This window comes from Lynx rufus, unplaced genomic scaffold, assembly GCF_022079265.1.
Source record: "Lynx rufus isolate CCGP_SWC_20201006 ecotype Redwood Valley unplaced genomic scaffold, mLynRuf1.p SCAF_34, whole genome shotgun sequence".
Classification (NCBI taxonomy): domain Eukaryota; kingdom Metazoa; phylum Chordata; class Mammalia; order Carnivora; family Felidae; genus Lynx; species Lynx rufus.
In genome coordinates this window covers 3,837,509-3,854,921 of record NW_025814850.1, presented here as the reverse complement: position 1 = coordinate 3,854,921, position 17,413 = coordinate 3,837,509, and the positions used below count along the sequence as shown (strand labels likewise).

Genomic DNA, 17,413 nt, shown 5'->3' with positions numbered 1-17,413 from the left:
GCATATAGCATGAGGCTATAGTTTGTTCTTTTCCATTGTTCTGTAGCATTCCATTGTAAGAGTATATCACAGTGCATCTATCCATTCTCCTGCTAACAGACATTTGGGTTGTTTCCAGGTTTGGGCTATTATGATGAAAGCTGATGTGAACGTTCTTACATCTGTATTTCGGTGAACCCCTCTGCACTCTTTTCTGGGGGTGTATATATCTAGGAGCGGAATTGCCCAGTCATTGGGAAGGCATATGTTTACCTTTAGTGCATACTGCCAAGCAGTTTTCTAACAGTGCTTGCGTTGACTTGTATTCACATTGGCAATATGTGAGCATTTTCATTGCTCTTTATCCTAGCCAGTGGGTCATCAGTCTTTTTCATTTCAGTCACTCTAATAGGTGTGTAGTGGGACCTCACTGTGGTTTTAATTTGCATTTCCCTGATGACTAACGATCTTGATACCTTTTCGTTTGCTTATTGGCTGTTGGAAGTCTCTAAGTCATTGCTTCATTCTTAAATTGAGTTGTGTGTATTTCCTGATTCATTGGTAGAGGCTCTTTACATATTATGGATATGTCTTTTATTAGAGAAAAAAATATGTCGCATATACATATAGCAAACGTTTCTTCAAGTCTATGGCTTGCCTGTTTTTTTAACGTTTATTTATTTATTTTGAGAGAGAGTGTGTACGCTCATGCGCGTGCAGAAAAAGAGGGAGAGAGGAATGCCTGGGTGGCTCAGTCGGCTAAGCTCAGGTCATGATCTTGCGGTTCACGAGTTCGAGCCGTGCGTCGGGCTCTGTGCTGACAGCTTGGAGCCTGGAGCCTGCTTTGGATTCTGTGTCTCCACCTCTCTCTCTCTGCCCCTTGCCCACTTGCACTCTGTCTCTCTCTCTCTCTCTCTCAAAAATAAACATTAAAAAACGAAAGAAAAAGAGAGGAAAGAGAGAGAATCCCAAGCAGTCTCCACACTGTCAGTGCAAAGCCTGACTTGGGGCTTGAACTCACAAACTGTGAGATCATGACCTGAGCCGAAATCAAGAGTTGGATGCTTAACTGATTGAGCCACCCAGGTGCCCCTATGGCTTGTGTTTTAAATCTCTTAATGGTATTTTTTGTGGAGCAGAAATTCTTGGTTTTAATGCTCTTCAATTTATTGGCCTCTCTGTTTGTGGTTTACGTATTTTGTGTCTATTTTTAAGATCTCTACCCAAAGCTGTGAAGACCCCTGTATTTTCATCTAGAAGCTTTGTTGTTTTACCTTTTGCAATTAGATTTATGATCCACTTGGGATTGAGTTTTGTGTATGGTGTGAGGTAAGAGTCAAAAGTCACGTTTTGTCCATACAGATATCGGACTGACTAGCACCACTGACTGAATGTGTCTGTATAAGCCATGTAGCTGTATAATGAGGGTCACAGTCTCCATTTTTTACTATCCTGAAGAGTCTTCAGGGCCCAGAATGTCAGAGGACTCTGAAGGTTTTGAGCCGACAACTGTCAACACCCTGAAGGGTAAAGAAGAACGACTCCACAGCCCCCGGCTTGAGCTGGAAGCAGGAGGCTACCCCTAGGGTCTGGGGCTGCGTGCCCTAGCAGGATGCCACAGAGTGGCGTTGACCAAGCTGAGTTCACTCCCGTCCAAGACCTGACTCGTGTTGTGTCTCAGCTCCGACATCCTGTCTTGCCAGGGTCCCAGAGCTGATGGGACAGGGCAGCTTAACTTGTCACCCAAGCTCCTCGGCTCACCGGGCGTTGCTCCTCTGGCCTCCGGCAGCTTCTGCCACCGCAGGCTCCTTTCAGCCCCAGGCTTTTCCATTTGCCACTCCATCTGCCCGGACCCTTTCCCAGCTCGCCCCTTTTCCTCACCCTTGTCTCCGCCTTCCCCCAGCACCCTGTCCCAAAAGCACCGTCCCCAGTGACTCCCTTTCCCATTTGCCTGCTTCACTTGATTTCCTGCCTCTGGACTCGAATATCGGCTCCGTGATACGGAAGAGCATGTCTGTTCCCTTCTGTAAGGTCAGCTCTGCACACCGTACCTGGGTGAGTGCAGGCGTAATTAATGGTTCTCGAACTCTCAGAGACTCTCGAGATGCCAGCTTGGGAGTTTACGCTGAGAAGTAGGCCGCCAAGTGCATGGGCTGGGCTGGTGGGTCTGACCAGGGCGGGCTCCGCCTCCCTGCAGGCCTCAGGGGAGTCAGGTTGCTGAGAGCCCACAGGACCCACTCCTCCCTCCACTAAGTAGATAGTCGCTGGGCACTCCCGTGCAGCCCACCTGGTGGACCCCCGGCTCCGCCCCGCGTGTCACCCCTGTGAGTCTCATTTTCCTGTGCTTCTGTCACTTAGTCACTGCCATTTATTTGACACTTTGGTGGCGTGGGGTGGGGGGGGGGTGAGTAGAGGGTTCTGACTGTCAAGTCGTATAACCATGAGAGCCATTCAGTCTTTCTTTAAAAAAGAAACAAAAAACATTATTTTAAATTCATTCACCACAGAGGCCCTGCGCTGGGCCAAGCACCATACTTGGTACGGTGATGGGACAGGACGGACAAGGGCCCTGCTCCTTGGGGACAGACACTGGATCAGGCAAGTCATTACCCACATCATAATTACACTGGTCACAAGTGCCAGGAAGGAGAGGGGCCGGGAGTGGGGGAGCTAAGGGGACTTCTATTTGTGGACTCCGGGGGGCTGTGAACGGATTTCTCAGTTGCACTCCAGAGGACAGTCTGGATTCTAAGACTTCACCCAGTGAAAGTGGCATTCCTCTGTCTCGGGCCCCTCGTGGCAGGTGCTGCCATGGCTTTGACCCGTGGTCTGTGGTGATTTCCTCCACTGTTAGAGCGGCAGGGAACTGGCCAGATGTGGGGGCTTGAATGAGCAGAAGGTAGGAAGGTAGGTGGTAGGAAGGGGGAGGGGGAACAGTGGGGTGCTCCCCCCACACCCCGCTTCGTGACCGGGGGCCCTGGCTGGGGCACAGCTACAGAGCTCTGTCCAGGCCTGTGTGCAGTAGCTCCAAGGACCCAGTGTTCCCACTGGTTTTGTCTGTTGTCCAAGAGAACAAAAGATGTTTCCTGGAGTATCATTTCCTGGGGGCTGACCTGTGGCCGCTGGACCGAGTCTGAACACTTCCCAGTCGTCTCCCTCATCTCCTCGGAGAGAAAAGCCCTCACCAGTGAACTTATATCACCTCACAATTCACATTTGTCTCCTTCCTTCCAGTCCCCTTGCCCCAGCCTTGTTATTTTATGCCAAAGACGTTTGATACTCAAGAATTATTCCCTCATCTGTGATAACTCTGTGCCAGGCAGAAAGAAGAGTGGCCATTGCATACAGCTTGGTAGGTGCTGGGTGGGGTGGGCAAAGAATGCCGTGGGAGCCCCGAGGAGTCCCTGACCCAGCTAGGCAGCGGGAGGAGTGTAGGCTGGGGAATAGTCAGGAAAGCTTCCCAGAGGAGGTGATGGACGGCCCCTGAGCTGAGTCTTAAGGAATAGTGAGCTGGGAGGCCGCAGGACTTCCCAGGTGTGTGTGCCAGGCTCTGTGGGGCTCCTGCCCATTTTCCTCAGGGAGCTCCCCTGGGTCTCTATGGCCCACGCAGGCTTTGTTCAGAATCTTGTGTTGCAAATGCTTCCCAAGTAGCCACCCTGATTGACACATTGTCCTGTCACTGACTGAAGGAAGCACCTGCTAATTCCGAGGGTTTTCAGAGGGAGCCCTGGAGCCCAGCTCTGAGGCCCCAGTACTCCCGACTCAGAGTTCTCCACTCTTGGCTTAAGGTGCCATAAAGCATCTGAATGGATTAAAGTGTGCAAACCAGTCCCTCTAGGGCAGCCTCAGCCTTACTCCCCTTCCGCGTCTACGGGAGCAGAGAGGGCAGTCTCATTTAGGGGGTGGAAATAGCAACTTCAGGGTGAGGTTGGTGACACTTAACAAAATAGCTGGGCTGGACCCACCTCTCGTGTGAGTCACTTCCTCTGTGTAGACAGCCACTTAGGGCAGTCCAGCCAGCTTTCTTCTTGCCTCTGCTCATCCATGCTTAGGCACAGAAAGGCAGGGAGTGCTTGAAATGGGGGAGGCGGGAAGCTAAAATCCCTTCCCACAATTCTGTGACCCCAGACCCACCCCACTTCTCCCACTGGTGAGCAGCTTCAGTCTCAGCAACAGAAGGGGTCCTGGGTCCTGCTCACCCATGCCTCCCTCATCTCAAACCCTATAAGCGGGGCTGACGAACTGTAGTCCTTCAATAACTGGTGCTGGGATGATGGGATGTCCACCTGCGACAAAATAAAGGTAGACCCCTTCCTCACACCGTACACAAGAATTAACTCAAAATCAGTTGGAGACGTAGGGGAGCCTGGGTGGGGTGGCTCAGTCGGTGAAGCCTCCGACTTCGGTTCAGATCATGGTTCGTGAATTCGAGCCCCACGTCGGGCTCTGTGCTGACGGCTCAGAGCCCGGAGCCTGCTTCCGATTCTGTGTCTCCCTCTCTCTCTCTGCCCCCCCCCCTCGCTGTCTCTCTCAAAAATAAACATTAAAAAAAATTTTTTAATAGGCAAAGAATTCGAATAGACATTTCTCCAAAGAAGATCTACTGGTGTCCACTGAGCACGTGAAAAGATGCTCGGTGTCATTGTCCTTAGACACTGGGGAAATTGCAAACCCAAACCACAAGATGGTACTTCACACACGTGAGGATGGCTATTATCAAACAGATAATAAAAACGTTGGAAAGGATGTGGAGAAATTGGAATCCCCATATGTGGTGGGAATGTAAAATGGTGTAGTCACTTAAGGAAAGAGTTTGGAAATTCCTCAGAAAGTTAGACATAGTTACCGAATGGCCCATCAGTTGCACTCATAGACATGTACCCAACGGAACGGAAAACATAGGTCCACACAGAAATGGTTACGTGGAGACAGAGACAAACCAAACAGGGCCTTTTGGTGAGGCAGGCCTTCTCCTGAGGACGCCCAGGGACTGGAGAAGAGGGGAGGGCCATGGTCAAGTTGGTCAGCTCCGTGAGGCCGAGGCCCGGAACCGAGACCTGGAGGCGCGCGTCCGGCAGCTGCAGGAGCGGATGGAGCTGCTGCAGGCCGGGGGAGACGCAGCTGTCACGGCGGTCCCCAGTCCCCGGGCCACGGATGCACCTTCCCATATAGCCCCCCGGCCGTGGCTCTGGGCGAAGGCCCGCTGGTGGGGCCAGGCCCCATGCACCGCCGCCACCTGCTGCTCCCTGCCAGGGTCCCTAAGCCTGACCTATCGGAGGCGCGTTCCCTGCTCCTGTTCGCCGTTGCGCTGGCTGCTGCCGCCGCCTTGGGCTGCACTGGGTTGGTGGCCTGCGCCCACCATCTCGCCCCGGTCTGGCGCCACCCGGGAGCCGCCTTCGCCCCCTGAACCCTAGGACCCCAAGCTGGAGGGTTGGGTGACCTGGGCACGGCGCAGAAGCCATTCCTACCGCCTCCCCGTTCACACCGCCTCCCAGCTTGGGTCTCCGCCCGAGCTCCAGCCCTGTGATCCGGGCCCGCCCCCTGGCGGCCGGGGAGGGAGGAGCAGGGGGCTCCAGGGAGGCTTGCAACCAGGAATGCTGCAGTTGCTGCTGGGGAGAATCGCAGACCAACCACCTACTAACTCCGGCCTGGCTGAGGCCCCGCCGTGGATGGGCAAACTGCGATCTAGAGGAGACAGCAGGGCCAGGGCTCGGCCATCAGTTTTTCACCCTCCACGCGCCCCCCGCCTATCGGCTCGCAGACCACAAATCCCTGTGCATGAGGCCCTACTATCCCGGGAATGTTCTCTTCCTGCGGCGAACGTCTAGTGCGAGCCCCGCCCGCCTTCTCGAGAACCTTTTGCTTTCGCCAGGCCCGCTTTTTCGGGGGACTCGCGCGCCCTCCTCACGTATGTAGCTCTGGGGGCCACAGCAGGCTCCGCCCGCCTCGGCGGTTTGGGTATTTATTGACCTGTCCTCCGACCCGCCAAGTTCCAGGACCCCAGCACCCTAATCCACGTTTTGGATGCACTGAGACCCCGACATTCCTCAGTATTTATTGTCTCTCCACACCTAGGACCCCAACCCCGATCCTCGCGAATAAAAGGCCCTCCAGTCTGCCCAAAAAAAAAAAAAAAAAAAAAAATGGTTACGTGAATGTTCGTGGCAGCATTATTCATAATTGCCCCAAAGCAGAGACAACCCAGATGCCCATCAGCTGATGAACGGACAGACCAAATGTGCTACATCCATACCTTGGAATACTAGTTAGTAATAAAGAAATACTGATGCCTGCCACAACATGGATGGACCTAGAAAACCTGATGTTCAGAGAGAAGGCAGACACAAAGACCACATTTAGAAGATTCCTTTTATATTGGGGCACCTTGGTGGCTCAGTTGAGCGTTCAACTCTTGATTTTGGCTCCGGTCGTGATCCCAGGTTCGTGAGACTGAGCCCCACGTCAGGCTCCACACTGAGTGTAGAGCCTGCTTAGGATTCTGTCTCTCTCTTTCTCTGCCTGTCTGTCCCCCTCCCCTGCTCATGCTGTCTCCCCCCCACACACCCCAAAATCAATATACATACAAATGAATAAAAAGACAAACCATAAATGAAGATTCTGTTTATGTAAACAGAATGGACAGATCTCTAGAAACAGAAAGTAGATTAGTGGTGGCCTAGAACTGGAGCGGTTGAGGGGAAATGGGGACTGACTGCTCCCGAGCACGGGGTTTCTTTCTGGAGGAATGAAAATGTTCTGAAGTTCGTGGTGCTGGTTGCACAACTCCGTGAATACACTGAAACTATTCAGTCGTGCGCTCTAAATGGGTTCCTTTGATGATCAGTGAATTGTGTCTCCATCAAGATGTCTGTAAAACAAAACAAACACACAAAAACCTTCAAACATCACCTATGTCTTCCCTCCCTTCCCACTAGAAGAGCAGGAGCTGGATTTCAGAGGATGACTTCTACCGGCCTCCCCAGGAGCCGCCCGCAGAGAGCCCTTCAGAACACTCCGTGGCTTCTTCCGGAGGGACTCCGGAGTCCAGGCCTGGGCTCCTCCGGCATTTTTCTCAAGGGCCAAGGAAAAGCCACTCCACGGGGGCCTTAGACCAAGCCTGCGTGCCTTCCCCAGGAGGCCGGCCAAGCAGGGCAGCGGCGGCCCAGGAGCACCAGAACTTCAGGGTGGTGCACCGTAGGCAGATGGGTAGGTGACCGCAGGGTTCCAGTGACCTTGCCGCGGGGACAGTGCCTTTTGGAGAGCAGTGCCAGAGCCCTCTTTTCCATTATCGGTTGGGTAGTGTATTCTCACGAGCAAAACCTCTTCCCAAAATGTAATCAGGAACACCCTTGCTGAGTAATTCAGGGAAGCATTTCAGGAAAAGTGCTATATTTTCTCATGAGAGCTCCACAGTATCATGCCCCCAAACCTGTTTCATATATTGAAATACTGAAACTCTCCCCCCGAGGTCGTGTGACTATGCACGACTCTGGGTTCTGCCTGTAGCTCAGAGCAAACCCTGCCTCTGGAAGGCATTTCAGTGCCCCTTGCCGAGACCTCTGTCTTCGATGGTTTGTTTAACAGCTCTGGTGGGGTGTATCAGCTCTGCCATCTGTTAGCCGTCCTGTGTGCGCTGTTTACAATGAGGCCAGCTCGAGTTCCGCACCCTGTGCAATTCTTAAAAGCATTCAGTAACCATAAGCGAATTTCTCCACAACCCCCACAAACAGAAAAGTCTACCCTGGAGCCGGTCTCTTTCTCACTTCATTTTCTGTTTGCCGTGACCCAGCAGACGATTCCGGCCAGGTTCCTAGCTCAGGAGAGCCCTGGTCTCCACACTGGCTTCTTTTAGGTTTTTCTTGTAGTCCGTGTAACCATGCCAGAGAAAGTGTGCCTCATGCCTAGGCCGTCAGGTTCCCTGAAGGGTAGGAAGACCCTATACAATTATCTGAAATCTCCAAGGCTAGTTCAGGCTGCGGAAGAGAGAATTGTGCATCCTTTGGACCCCCCAGTTGCTGGCAGAGCCCTAGGAACCAGGGAGCATAGAGGGGTGTGTGGTGTCCAGGCACACGCTCATTCAGCGGGTATTTATTAAGTATCTGTGCTGTGCCAGGCTGTTCTGGGTGCTGGGGACACAGCAGGAAGCAAAGCAACGTCCCTGTCTTCACAGACTTCTTATATCCTAGTGCAAGAGGCAGGGAAGAAGGGAATTAACAAGTAAATGTATTGTATGGGCTGGTGATAATAATTGCTATGGAGAACTTGGGGAGTGCCACGGCAGGGGAGCATACTATTTCATATGGGTGGCCAAGGAAGCCCTCACAGATAAGGTGACATTTGAGGAGATGTGCAGGGAGAGAGGCAGGAAGGCACGGGCCGACCTGTGTGGCTCCAGGAGGGGAACAGATGCAAAGATCCTGCCATGGGCACGTGCCCAGGAAACCAAGGAGATGGGAAGGGGGTGGTTAGAGATGAGGGCGGAGTGACGGAGGGCCTCGCGGGCCACAGAAGGGATGTTAGCTTTCCCTCCGAGGGAGATGGCAGTCATTGCAGGGTTTGGGGCAAAGGGACGTGATCTGACTTCCTTTAAATGGGGAGTCATCCTGGCTCGTATGTTGAAGGACCTCAGGGGAGAGAGACCAGTCAGGAGGCTCTCGCCATAAGCCAGGCCAGGGGTGACAGCCGTCGGAGCCCGTGTGGTAGCGGTCGAGGTGGTGAGAAGCAGAGGGTTCCGGATGTGCCAGCAGGATTCGCTGATGGGCTGCGTGTGTATGTGTGTGACAGAAAGGAAAGGTTTTTAGCCCAAGCAGCTCGAAGGATGCAGTTTGCCATTTATGAGATGAGGGATGTTGGAAGAAAAGCTGGTTTGCAGTGGGAGGGGCAGGAACTGATTTTCGGGGATGTCAATTTTGAGATGCCTATTAGATATCAGCCATACATGGCACAGGTGGAGATCTGAACCTGAAGTTCAAGGGCAAGGTTCAGGCTGGAGATAAACGCTGGGGAGCTGTTGGCATAAAGCCCTGAGCGTAGGCACGATCAGGTAGGAGGTGGGTGTCAATGGAGAAGGGGACCCAGGACTGAGCTCTGGGGTGCTCCAATGTTGACAAGTCAGGGAGAGGCGGAGGAGTGAGCCCGGGGGACAGAAGAGTGGCCCGTCGTGGTGGAGGAGTACCCAGAGTGGCCCCTCAGCAGCCGTGTGAGGGAAGTGTCTCATGAGGGAAGGAGGGTCTCAGCTGTGTCCTGAGATACTGATGGGTCAGGCCAGATTGGCACCAAGGATTAGCCTTGGGATTTGGTGACAAGGAGGGCATGGGGCTTCCCAAATGCCGTTTCAGTGGAAGGAGGGGACAAAAACCTGACTGGAGCAGATTCAAGATGGAACGGGAGCAGGGGAACCAGAGACAGTTGTGACACCTCCTCGAGGTTTTCTGTAAAGGGGACAGAGGAACAGGGTGGTAATTAGAGATGTGAGTGCCATCAAGAAAGCTATTTTTAAAGATGGCAGAAATAACAGCGTGTTTGTGTGCTGATGGGAACGAGCCAGGAGGGAAGGGAGAAATCAGTGACACGGGGGGGGGGGGGCTGCTGGAGAGACGTCCCTGTCCTTGAGTGGGCGGTGGGGAGGGGTCCCCTGTGCAGACGGAGGAGTTGGCCTCAGACTGAGCCGGAAGTTCATCCCCGGTGACAGGGGGAAGTCTGAGTGTGGGTACAGATGCCATAGTGAGGGCTCTGTGGAGGTAATTTTTTTAGTCCTTTTTTTTTTTTTCTCTCAGTAAAATTCAGGAACAAGGTCAACAGCTGAGGGTGCAGATGGGACGAAGGCACTCCTAAAGCGTTCTCGCGGCAGCCCCTGTCCCCACCCGCTGCAGGGCCTCGGGAGGTAGAGGCTTGGCCCGCCGTCTAAAGTGCCTCTTTCTGCCCCCAGGGCTGTCCAACCCATTCCGGGCTCTCATGAAGCTGGGCACCGTGGAGCGGCGGGGGGTGATGGGCATCTGGAAGGAACTCTTCTGTGAGCTCTCCCCTCTGGAGTTCCGCCTCTACCTGAACACCGAGGAATGCACCTGCGTGGAGAACTGCTCCCTGCTGCGCTGCGAGGCCGTGGGGCCAGCCCACGGCGACGGCCGCTTCGAGCTGGTCTTCTCTGGCAGGAAGCTGGCCCTGCGGGCCTCTTCCCAGGACGAAGCCGAGGACTGGCTGGACCGGGTGCGGGAGGCCCTACAGAAGTGCCGGCCGCAGCAGGAGGATGAGTGGGTAAAGATCCAGTACCCGGAGCAGTCCGAGGACCCCCCAGACGCCCCCCAGGGTGGCCTCCCCTCCCACCCGGACCCACCCACTGAGCCCGAGACTCTCCAGGGCACGCAGTTCTGTTGGTCCTCTGCCCAAGTTCCCGAGCCAGACGCTATTAAAGAATCCCTTCTGTACCTGTACACGGACAGGACCTGGATGCCCTATATTTTTTCCCTATCCTTGGAGTCTCTGAAATGCTTCTGAGTGAGAAACAACGAGAAAATGTTAAGTGACAGCCACGGAGTTGAGACCATCCGAGATATCCTGCCAGACAAGAGCCTCAGGGGCCCATCTTTCTTCAAAATCATCAAGGCCAAGGCCGTCCTGAAGCTGCAGGCCGGGAATGCTGAGGAGGCCGCCCTGTGGAGGGAGCTGGTGCGCAAGGTCCTGGCGTCCTACTTGGAGACAGCCGAGGAGGCGGTGACACTGGGCGGGAGTCTGGACGAAAACTGTCAGGAGGTGCTGAAGTTCGCCACGCGGGAGAACGGCTTCCTGCTGCGGTACCTCGTGGCCATCCCCACGGAGAAAGGCCTCGACTCCCAGGGCTGCTTCTGTGCAGGTGCCCCCTTGCTGTCCCGCCACCCCCAGCCTGCCCGCCTCACTCTGCCTCGGGTGGGGCTCCCGATTTAGGCTCTCTGCCCTTTCCTGGCTCTCCACGAGCGCCCCCATGCCACCCCTGGGATGTTGCAGCAGACGTAGCCTCTGCCTCTGCTCCTCCCCAGCACCCACCGAGGCCAGCAGCCCTGCCTAGGGTTGGGACCTGTGGGTGCACAGCTCATCCTACTGAGTGCTGTGCAATAGAACATTCTCCGATGGTGAAAATATCCTAGATCTGTGCTGTCTAATACGGTAACTACAAGCCATCTGTGGCCCCTGAGGACTTCAAATGTGGCTAGTGTGACTAAGGAACCAAATTTTCAGTTTAACTTAAAGGTATTTAAATTGAAATGGGCGCCTGTGGCTTGTGGCCACCGTACGGGCCAGCACAGCTGTATATATTGTTCTGCAACTTGGTTTTGTTCTACTGAGGAATGTATTATGGATATCATTCTACGTCAGTACATCTGCCGTATCATTACTGTCCTCAAGCCTGATTCTTCTGTGTGGGACCACCGGGCCAGCTGCTTTGTTTGGGTTATTTAACTTAGTCCTAACAATAACCTGTCCTGTGGTGAAGCCAGATGTGGACCTTGACGGTCCTAGAGCCTCGCTCTGGCCGTGTCCCCGCAGGGCCTCTCCACCCCATTGCTTTTCAAGGCAGTGAGATATTCCATGGCTCACGTTCCATTTCTAGCTCTTCTCCCCGACCCAGACCCCTGTTTCCATCACCTTCGGTTCTCCAGGGGGACTGTGAGGATTTTGCCCTGCCGCAGGGTGCCCTAGCAGGAGACGCGGCTGCAGGTGGTTTGGGGACCATCCTGTTGTCTGGAGCCTGTGGGACCGGAGGGAAAGTCTGCTTCGGGCATCCGGAAGGAAGTGGTCTGCGGTTTTCTTCCTGCAGAAGACATTTTCAAGTCCCTGCTCACTCCCTCCTCACACCCGCCAACCCCTAACACTCACGCTCTGCCCTTTCCGCCTGTGGGTGTTGGGCTCGGGGAGGAGGCCAGGCCCCCCAGGGCTGGTGGGGAGGGTCCCCCAGTGGGTGTGAATGCTGGCAGGGGGCGGCTCTCACTGTGCCTCTCACCCGCCAGCCCTCAGGCCGAGACTGAATCTGGGGGCTTGGGCTTCCTTCCTGCTGCAGGCATGGCTTTGTGGCCGGGTGGATGCCCACCGCCGGCATCCGGCTGTATTTCATGGTTCACAGGGCACTTTCAAAGCCTCAGCTCCTTTAAACTTGGTCATCACCCCCACAGGAGAGCAAGGAGCAGCTGAATTTTATAGATACTGAAATGGAACCTCGTAAAACCTCGACGAAGGTTAGGATGAGGCAGCTATTAGGCAGAAGAGCCAGCCCTTCTCGTCCCAAGGCCAGAGGGCCTCTTTCCCCTGGCCCTGTGGGAGGCAGGCATGTGCTCAGGATCTGAGCCCCACTCTGACTCTCACCGCCCGCCGCTGTGGAGGGACCTCCAGCAGAGGAGCTGAAGCCGGACCCTGCACCACTGTCCTGAGATGTCCGGCCTCTCTGACTCCAAGCTGGCACCAGGCAGTGTCCAGACGGTCCTGCCTCCGGTTGGCCTCCCCACCTACTCCCTGCCTGTCGGCCGGCCCCATGGCCCCAGCTCCTACCCTGCTTGCTGAGGCGCTGACTCGGTTGCTTCCGTTTCTGGACCCCGGTGGAGGGGTGGGCCTACGGGAGGTTGGCATTGGTGAGCAAGCAGTGGGAACACTGAACACAGGCAGCTAGGTAGAAGAGGATGTGGGCTCTAACACCAACCCAACCCAAATCCGATTACCGACTCTGCCACTTAGTCGTCCTGTGACTGGGCAGGTCTCCTGACCTCTCTGTGCACCGACTGCTTCGGCTGCAAAATGACAGCAATAATTGTAACGGTGTTTTGTCGTAAAGACTAAGTAATGGGGTTGTTTCTCAGCGGTGGGCATGTGAGTGACGGTTGTTTGATCTTTGTGTCCTCCTTTTATGTCTGCCCCTTCCTTAAATAGCAGGTCCTTCTGCCTAGGAGCTTCTGCGTTGTCCCCAGACTCTGGCCCCGCCACTGCTCACTCTCCTGCCGTCCCTCTCCCCAGGCTGCTCCCGGCAGATTGGCTTCTCGTTTGTACGACCCAAGCTTTGTGCCTTCTCTGGCCTCTATTACTGCGACATCTGCCACCAGGACGATGCCTCGGTGATTCCGGCCAGGATCATCCACAACTGGGACCTCACCAAGCGCCCGGTAAGCCTTGGGCCCAACCAGTCGTGGCCACACAGGGCTGAGGAGTGACAAAGGAATGGTCGCTCCCCTTTGTTGCTGCTCTTTGTGTGGAGGAGTTTGGCTCTAGGGAATTTAGGGTCACTGGTTCAGGCCCCATGATGGTGGGAGGGCCAACCAAGAAAAACCTGTGCTGCTGGTCTGTAGCCCCTGGGCAGAACTCTGTCAGTGCCTGCCTCGTTCCTCAGGTGGAGGTCTGAGGGTGGTTCTCTGCAGCTCCCATGGCCACGGACAAAACTGTTTAAGGCACCAGCAACTAGAGAGAGAGAAAGAGAGGGAGAGGAAGAATAGATAAGGAAAGATAGGATAGATTATATTTCTAGATGTATGGGGGATGGGTGGGTAGATAGTTGTGAATAGATAGATGGGTGGATGGGTTGGCAGGTGGATGTAGACAGATGGTTGGGTGAATGGATGTGGATGGAGGGATGGGTAGATGGATGTGGACCGATGGACGGGTGGATGCATGGGTGGGCTGGCCAACTGGCTGTACTTCCCCTTGGAGCAGTCAGCCTTCTCTGTATATTTGTTTACATACATTTGTAAAGTTGGGATCATTCTGGACTCATACTGATTTATAACAGGCTCTGTCCACTTGGTACCATTTAGTGTGACTTGGTCTTGAGTACTTTTTTATGTTCACCAAATGCTTTTGAATAAGATGTATTCTAAGATCTCTCTTTTCTTCTTCTCCACCTGAGCTTACCCACTTACCTAGCTATGTTACCATTAGCAAATTATTTAACTTCAGTTTCCTCATCTATAAAGAAGGATTAATAAGTACCTGCCTCAGAGGACATTACAGGAGATGGCACCCGCCAGTCTCTTAGAGCCTTACATCAGTGCCCTTTCTTTCTCCTGAGGCCTGCCACACCTTCAGCCCCTCATTCACTTGGTCAGAGCCTGCCTGGAGGAGCACAAACTTGGCTTTCTCCCAAAGGCACAGATTTCTGCTTAAGACAGACACAGAAGCACAAAGAAGAAGCTATTTGTTTCTCAAGACCCAGGCCTATTGGCCATGCAGTCTTGACGTGTGGATGTGTCATCAGAGCACAGGGAACGTGACTCATAGATTCCGTGCCACCCCAGCCTCCACCTTGCTGGGGACCGGAACCCCAAGGACATTAGCTTCACTTTGGCTTTTTGTTGGTTACCTTGTCCTCACTCCTGCCCTCAGTGGTAAGTATTTAACTAACTGCATATAGAATATTAAACCTCAGAACCGCCACAGATGCAAATAATTCTTTGGCCATAAAACATACTCGCTATTTACAACATCCGGACAACTGTTTTTTTTATTTTTTATTTTTTGCATTTATTTATTTTTGAGAGAAAGAGAGAGAGAGAGCACGAGTGGGGGAGAAGCAGAGAGAGGGGAAGACTCAGAATCCAAAGCAGGCTCTAGGCTCTGAGCTGTCAGCACAGAGGCCGACATGGGGCTCAAACCCGTGAACCGTAAGATCATGACCTGAGCCGAAGTCAGACGCTTAACCGACTGAGCCACCCAGGCGCCCCAACATCCGGACACTTGTTAAGCCATCTTCCCATTCATTGCTGTAATCCTTGTGCCACTTCCTTTTTCCAGCTAGAAAATTACGGTACTTTTCTCGGCATAGCTGAGATCAGGAAATACCCAGCGCTCATTCTTGCTCTCTCAAAGATCCCTGGCCTACGCAAGAACGGGAAAATTCGAAATACAAAGTGGCTGGCTCACGGGTTGAGGGCCTTATTGTTCGCTGTTACCACCGGCTGACCCACTTGTGCGAGGCCTGGCTGGCACTTGGCAGGACGTCAGCCCGGGACTGGGGCTGCTCTCTTGACTGTCTCCGGCAAGCCCACAGGACAAGAGCAGTCCCTGGGGAGCAGGAAGCTCCTGCCCGTCCGTCCGCAGCACTTGGCAGCTTTCAGCACACATTCCTGTGTATTATTTCATCTGAGCCTCGCCCAAGGCCTAAGCTGTCGTGGGAAGGGCTGGGCCAGGACGGAGAAGAGCAGTCTGAGCAGTCACCAGGGCTTTGCTGCTGGGCTGCTTGTTGGCTCGGGGGCTGTCACCTCAGGGCACTAGGAAGTGGGAAGAGGAGTTGTCTGTTGCTGCGGGAGGCAAGAGATAGCAGTGGGGCTGGGTGACAGGGGGCCAGAGGCTCCCAAGCCCCCCGTGTGACAGTCTCCTGAGGGCCCTGGTACACATTCCTAACGCTTCGGGGGACAGCTGGGCTGCGCAGGCACTCAGGGTCTGAAGGCAGCTCCCATTACTGAGGATATGCTAGGTGCCAGGAGCTTACATTATTATTGTTTTAATTTTTTAATATTTTTTAAGTTTATCTCTTTATTTTTGAGAGAGAGAGAGAACACACACCAAGCGGGGAGGGACTGGGAGAGAGGGAGACACAGAATCTGAAACAGACTCCAGGCTCTGAGCTGTCAGCACAAAGCCCAACGCAGGGCTCGAACTCACGAACCTGGAGATCATGACCTGAGCCGAAGTCGGACGCTTAACCGACTGAGCCACCCAGGCGCCCCTGCATTATTATTACTATTATTATTTTAACCTAAACTCAAAATAATTCCGTAAGAGATGCTTTTCTTTTCCCCACTTTATAGACAAGGAAACTGAGTCACAGAGGTTAAATAAGTGTCACAAGGTCCTACTGGTAGGCAGTGGTAGAGCCAGGATTCGAATTCAATTCTGACTTGAAAGCCCGACTCCTAACCACTGCATGGTAGTTGATGGTGGAGACCATCTCAGATCCTCCGGCCTTCTTATTACACCAAGGAGGAGACTGAAGGGGAGAGAAGCTTCTTGGTAGTTAATGAGGCAGCCAAGTGTGCAGAGACAACACCTCAGTTTAGACCCGGGCTCTGCTTTCTGCAGGTAGATTGGATAAGCCACTTTAGCTTCTCTGAGCCTCCATTTACTCATCTGTAAAATGGAGGTGGTGACACTTCCCCCATTGAATTGTCATCAGCCCGAAGAAAGGAAATGGTTGAGATCCGCAGCCCACCGTGGGGCAAATAGTAGGCGCTCAGTAACCGGCTTTGGCATTAGGGTCAGGGCCGAGGGTAGAACCTGTAACACCCTGTCAGTGGGAGAGGCTGGGATTGCTCGCTCCCCTCCACACGGGGACTTGGGGGAGCCCTGGTTGGTGCTGCTGGCCAGAGCTTGGGGCGGGGGCGCTCGGGAAACCTTGTTAAGCTGTGTCTGATCTGTAGTTTCCCGTGGCTGGAGCCTGACTCAGACAGTCACCTGGTTCCTGAGTCGGCACTGGGGCAGTGCCTGTTTCTGTTAGGCAGGAAAATGGGGGCTGGGAAGACAGGAAATAGTGGGAAGGATCTGTAGGCCCAGGGGGAGAGGGGCATTGACCCAACGTGGCCGGGGAGGGACCGCAGCTAGTGCCTGGGAGGGAGAGTAGGTTTGGGAGTTAGGGCAACTGGGTTCAGATCTTGACTTTTATGAGCTGTGGACCTAGGCCCGGTCACTTCATCTCTGGTCCTCCGTTTCCTCATCTGTATAATGAAGATGGCACCGCTTCCCTTGGACGGTGGTGGCAGGGCGGGTGAGTGGGTGGGTAATACTGTGCCTGTCGCAGAGATGCTCACTGAACGGCCATTCTGTCCCCCCCCCAATCGCCCCCGTCTGCCGTCTGGTGGTGTCCCAGATCTGCCGGCAGGCTCTGAAGTTCCTGACGCAGATCCGGGCCCAGCCCCTCATCAACCTGCAGCTGGTGAACGCCTCGCTGTACGAGCATGTGGAGCAGATGCGCCTCGTCCGGAGGAGACGGGAGCAGCTGAAGCTTCTGGGGGATTACCTGGGCCTGTGCCGAAGTGGGGTCCTGAAGGAGCTGAGCAAGAGGTGAGCGTCCCGGACACACACACACACACGCATGCATGCAGCTAGTGCCCGCCCAAGACGCCCCCTTAGGAAAAATGCCAGGGCTGAGCAGAAATCACCTTCCCACTAGGTTGGGGAAATTACCGCAAGCTTTGGGAGTGGTTTTTATTTGTTCATGTATTCATTCATTTACTCGTTCATCTAACAGTTATTTACTGAGAACATACCAAGTGCTCAGCACTGAGCCAGCTTTGTGAGCTCCACACTGAGCAAGGTAGACCCGGTCCTACCCTCTCACAGGGAAGGCAGATGTGTAAGCCTAGAGCTACAACAGCCTGTAGAGCTGCTACAACAGCCTAGAGGGAGCTAGAAGGGAGGCAGGATGCCTGGAAGTACAGAGGTGAGCCCTCTAATCCGGAGTGGAGGAGGGCAGAGCCGGGAAGACTTC

General features: G+C 54.0%; 2 protein-coding genes and 1 pseudogene across 4 annotated transcripts in view; all 3 read left to right on the top strand.

Annotated features, from left to right (window-relative positions):
• Window positions 1-10,473, top strand: part of LOC124522176 (pleckstrin homology domain-containing family M member 1-like) — a 30,232-nt gene extending 19,759 nt beyond the window's left edge. For 2 of the 3 annotated variants that reach the window (XM_047093473.1, XM_047093475.1), the window contains 2 exons: window positions 6,915-7,185; window positions 9,908-10,473. In XM_047093473.1, coding sequence (XP_046949429.1) covers window positions 6,915-7,185; window positions 9,908-10,473 — 837 coding nt within the window. The remainder of the gene's footprint in view (window positions 1-6,914; window positions 7,186-9,907) is intronic. The other variant, XM_047093474.1, reaches the window with a different exon arrangement.
• Window positions 1-17,413, top strand: part of LOC124522185 (leucine-rich repeat-containing protein 37A2-like) — a 334,305-nt pseudogene that overhangs the window by 77,597 nt on the left and 239,295 nt on the right.
• On the top strand, window positions 10,492-13,071 carry LOC124522183 (putative pleckstrin homology domain-containing family M member 1P). The gene is made up of 3 exons (XM_047093487.1): window positions 10,492-10,828; window positions 12,123-12,185; window positions 12,955-13,071. The coding sequence occupies exons 1-2, from the start codon at window positions 10,492-10,494 to the stop codon at window positions 12,155-12,157; spliced, it is 372 nt and encodes a 123-aa protein (XP_046949443.1). The 3' UTR covers window positions 12,158-12,185; window positions 12,955-13,071.